Source organism: Porites lutea, chromosome 5 (genome assembly GCF_958299795.1).
Source record: "Porites lutea chromosome 5, jaPorLute2.1, whole genome shotgun sequence".
NCBI lineage: Eukaryota > Metazoa > Cnidaria > Anthozoa > Scleractinia > Poritidae > Porites > Porites lutea.
This window is the reverse complement of record NC_133205.1, coordinates 20,910,247-20,915,246: the sequence shown is the minus strand read 5'-3', so window position 1 is coordinate 20,915,246 and position 5,000 is coordinate 20,910,247. Positions and strand designations below refer to the sequence as shown.

General features: G+C 38.0%; 1 protein-coding gene across 1 annotated transcript in view; it reads right to left on the bottom strand.

Annotated features, from left to right (window-relative positions):
• The window catches only part of LOC140937367 (uncharacterized), a 26,586-nt gene that overhangs the window by 18,046 nt on the left and 3,540 nt on the right, over window positions 1-5,000 (bottom strand). Inside the window, exon 2 of the mRNA XM_073386920.1 lies at window positions 4,393-4,464. Coding sequence (XP_073243021.1) covers window positions 4,393-4,464 — 72 coding nt within the window. The remainder of the gene's footprint in view (window positions 1-4,392; window positions 4,465-5,000) is intronic.

Sequence of the window (5,000 nt, the reverse complement as noted above, 5' to 3'; positions counted from 1 at the left end):
TTTGATCAAGAAATCGTCCTTCGAGGAATTCAACCTTGCTTTCTTCACGACGGATCTCCTGTCTGTTTTGAAACGAAACCAAGGCAGTGAAGTTTTTGCGGAATTTTCAGGTACATTTTGCACTCTATGGCCAAGACATTACGTTTTTGAAAGGGAATTTATGTATTTTCAAATGTTTCATAGACGTTTTATAAATTTTTCTCTTGGGCGCTAAAGAAAAATTACAAATGTGCCCCGATTTGAGATGAATTTTGTGTTGAATTTTGACATGCTGAGCCGATTTCACTTGCCTGAACGGATCCACGATCGAGATAGTCAAGTGTTTTCCGAATTGCTTTAAAGGATTAACTTTGGATTTTGAATAAAAATTTTTAAGAAACGGCTTCTCTGTCTATTGTTTTGAGTTTGTTCATTCATAAAATTAGCTCAAAACACGATCGTGACTACAACATCGAAGATGTTAGGTTCAGGTTTTGGACACTTTTCGATACGCAGCTAATCAATTTTATTCGAAAATATTTTTTACTGTTTATTCTAGACTTTTAATATAAGAATTTTAAAAGCCCATTTGCATTATAAGTTTCCTGTGTAGAGATGGTGTAGAGGGTCAACGAGGCATCGTTTTTTGAATTGACAACTTCAAGAAGTTGTGAGGACGTCAAAGTGTTTCACAATGTTACGTTTGGCCCGGGTGGTAAGGCAACAATATCCTGCTCATTGTTTCGGTAAGATTCCTGGTTTAAACCTTTGAAAGCTTTCTCGGCTTTCGGTTGTTTTTCCCCCGTTTGTCGGCCATTTTTTTAAGCGGGCGGGAACCTGAAGGAAAACTACGTCACGTTGTTTACGAAGTTTGATTGGTTAGTTATCTCTTCTTCTCGTTCCAAATATAGTACTTTTGAAAATGAATAATCACGAGCATCGGACAAAACAAACATCTGAGAGTTACACGTTTCAACCCCTTATGGGTTTCTGGAGGAACTTGACTGAGCCAGACGTCGATCTTTTCATGAATTTAACTCAGTATATACTCATTATTTGGTTCGTTTCATGAAAAGTTCGAAGTTTGGCCTAGGTCTCAGGAACAAACAACTGATAAAAATTTGGCAATACGAGTAATTGAGGTAGAGTTTATTTATACTCTCAAAACAAGAAGACGATTTTAGTCATGCAAAACGTACAGTTCGAGTTTCAGCAAGTTTTACGTCATTATTACTTGCAGCGAACACATCTACTGTCGCTACTGCTTCCAAAAATGTATTAAATGATCACTTCCACCAATAATTTTCCATTATCGTCTTTACGATAAAAAGTTGTTCATTTTCTGTTGTCTAGAATAAACAAACCCGACCCGAGATTACTAGTATTGGCAAATTTTAACTCTTGTTTGCCCCTAGAGAATCCACGTAACGTCGCTTTTCTCACATCAGTCCGTAAGCGTATCCCCCATTCCGTAAGCGCGTGCAAAGATGGCAGGTATCATGAAATTGCACGATGGCATCAAAATCGTCAAAATCGTCATCGTGAAAAGGGACTTATTAAATCACTTGTTAGAACTTTTGTACCAAGTAAAATTCATCAAACTTAAAATTCAGGGGAGCCCAGGGTCTGAGAGACCAATGGAAAACTGATTAAAGCTGATAAACTATTGATATTAAGAATAATAGGGACCTTAAGTAACGAGAACGTTGACGTCACGGACGTCAAAAATGGCAACCGGAAGTTGATATTTTATCTCTTTCAGTGCTCTGACTCGTACAGCGGGAGTTAAAATAAAGGCATTCACATTCGTGGTGTGAGGCAGAAGCGTTCCATCAAGCAAGACATCGAACCTCCTGTTACTGTTCATGACGTCTGGGACGTCAGCATTCTCGTTGCTGACGCTCGCTTATTAGGGACTTTAAGCAATGACTACGGGAGCGTCTAGTATCGTAACCGGAAGTAATTTTTCCCGCCAGGCGTCAAATATGCCTCAAGTAAGAAGTTAAAGATACCACGACTGCGATAGCGGGGAAAACGACGCTCAAAAAGTGAATTTACATTACTTTCTGAGTCTTTATCGCGATCATTCCAACTCATTTACTTTTCAAATGTAAGCGTACTCTCTTGAAGTTGAAGTCGTGCATGCGCAGATTACTAGTACCTCTAGCCTGGCGGCAAGGAAATGTACCAAAAATGAGTGTGATGCAGATTGTGCAGAAGTTTTCAAGTTTTCCTTTTCTTTTATCAGCCCTCGGTTATTCACACCACTCACTTAAGTGTATCATCTTAACCGTCTACTATAGTTTGTTATTTTGTGTATTTATGGCTGAAATTTTCACTTGTGAATTGGATTTCGTGCCTGACACCGAGGATAACGAAAAAAATAATAAAATGCGTATGTCGTTCAATTCTGTTTTAAACACTGGGACACTAAGCGTGAAAAATGCAACTAAATGCTTACGTACTTCACACTACGGCCCACCGTGATCTCTTGACCAGTTTTAATCAGCAAATCAACTACTTTGCACGTGCATCACAATTTTTGCACTGTTTTGCTTTCACTGCACGACTACTGCGTATAAAAATATAATTTCATGTTTTGTTTAAGGTGAAGTAAACAAGCGACGACAAAATCTTGTCTTTCTAGTTTGCCTATATTTGCAAAGAAAGTGAGGTGGAGTAATTAAGCGCGAAAAAGATTGAAAGAACGCAAGTTCTTTTTTACTTAAAAGACGAAGTTTTTTCTGCTGTCGTGAGGCATTGACAAATGGCGGGAAAATTACTTCTGGTCACCGCACTAGACGCTTCCTTAGTCGTTCCTTAAAGTCCATAATATTGAGCATGAAACGGTTACCCTGATTTGTAATTCATTGTCAAATTAAAATGAACAAAATTTACACAATTTCAAAGAAAATAAGAGAAATATTTTTAAACCTAAAACGAACGACAGACTGCCGACCAATCAAAACTCATTCAGTAACGAATCACGAAGTTTAAAACCTCGAAAAGTCCACTCGAAAAGGCGATTGCTTGTCAAGTTTAGAATAGACAACAAAACAGATAAACTTACCCATACTTCTCCACACAAATTTGGACTGCCTATTATGTTGGCATATGTTTTGCAAGTGTGACACTGTACTTTCGTCGAGCTAAATCATTTCCTTTCTCTTGTAAGTTCTTTACTTAAGAAATTTTACTTTGAAATATCGGTATCCTGAAGGCAAGTTGACGCTTGATCTGCGTACTTCAGTTCCATAATAAATGTATAATGTATGCATAACTAAAGCATGTAAAGTTCTTCAACTTTGTTGTTTGTTTGTTTTTGTTCTGTGAATTGCAATCAAGCACGTCTTTAGGCGAAAGACCGAAAAGTCAACCAATAAAAGCCATACTGTAATACTCCGGGGACTTTTTAAACACATTTTACCTCGTCAACATTCACAACACGTGTTTGATCATAAGTCTAAAATTCCCGCCCTTCATGCATAAAATTGTCACTTTGAAGAAACGCTGCGTTAGTAATAAAAAAAAAAACATAGCATAAAATATATTCTGGAGATTTGGAAACAGAAAATAGAAAAAGAAAAAAAAAACCTTGATTTATCCGATTATCGATTTTCATGAATAATTTTGAAAGAAAATCAGTTAATCAGTTACTATAGGTCATCTCTCTAAGGTTTCGCTTATGTGATAGAAGAAAAGTTGTCCCTGGGCGAGCCAACACTTCATACATTCCTTACAAAACGTGGCGAACATTTAGATGACAAACAAGAAGTTCGCTGATCGGCTAGAAGGATGACCCGTCTTTTGTGATGGTGGGACCACTCTCCAATCTGGGCCATCTTTTCTCCATATAACCACTTTGGCTCGCCCAACTGGGTCAAATCATTCAAAGTGATACAATCAGAGCAGGCGCGAGCGCTGTTGCTCGAGCAAATCTCAATTCGGCTGGTAGGTTGACCGAAACCCGGGACAGTTTTCTCCATAAAAACGGAACTTAACACACATTTGAGGGGTTAGATTACGTCTGCGACGCAGGCTATTAGAACTCAACTGCATAAAAGTTTGCTAAACTTTGACAAACTGAACGAGATGGAATAAGAGAAATTGAACAGCGCGAATGCGCTTTTTAAGTAAGGTTTTCCCTATCAACTCTCACAAAAAGGAGAGGCCGAGTTAATTACAGATTGCTCGTTCAGTGAGTTTAATACTTAAGCTGACCCAATTTGGAAACGGCGTATTTGAGTTGAGAAGAAAAAATATCTTTTGGAGTGCAATAAAATATCTTAAACATTATCGGTTTTGGAGGAACGTGGTTGTGTAATAGTTTACTAGATACCGATAAACATATTGACTTAAAAAAACAGGGCTTTTTCTTTTTCAAAGGTACAAGAATAAACTGAATTTACTTACAGCTCCATCAAATAGACCATATTGTTTAAATGCCATCCTTCAAGCCTTGATATCCTGTTATTCTGGAGAAGCCTAGTGATGTTCAAGAAAAACGAAGGCCACGTGAATAAATCTATACTAGCCAACTTGCAGCTCTCTACTTTCTACAAATTGCTATATCCCGTTTCTATTCTATCAGGAGATGTGATGTAAGAGCCATTACTTGTTTCTAAATTTCAAGCTCTTACTCCAGACCAGAAATGGTACAAAACTACGCCTTGGTTTATGCCTCTATGGTCCTCTATTTTAATTTCAACACGGGCTGTTGTAGCCTACGTAGCTCTTTTTCGCTCTCGTTCCAGCTTTCTCGACCAATTCTCGCACAGAAAGACATGATAGAAACAAGGACGTCGTTTTAATTTCAAAACAACGAGATGGGTCTGTTGGCCTTTTTAGGTCCTTTTACAAACCGAATTGCTGACAGATTTTCATGCCTTTTCATATACTACAACTAGTGAATTCGAATCCCTACCCTTTCATATAACGTAAATCCTCTATTAAATCCCCTCTCTTAAATAAGCCCCCCTCTTATAAGTCCCCCCCACCTTTTCATGGGAAGAAAGTTAATA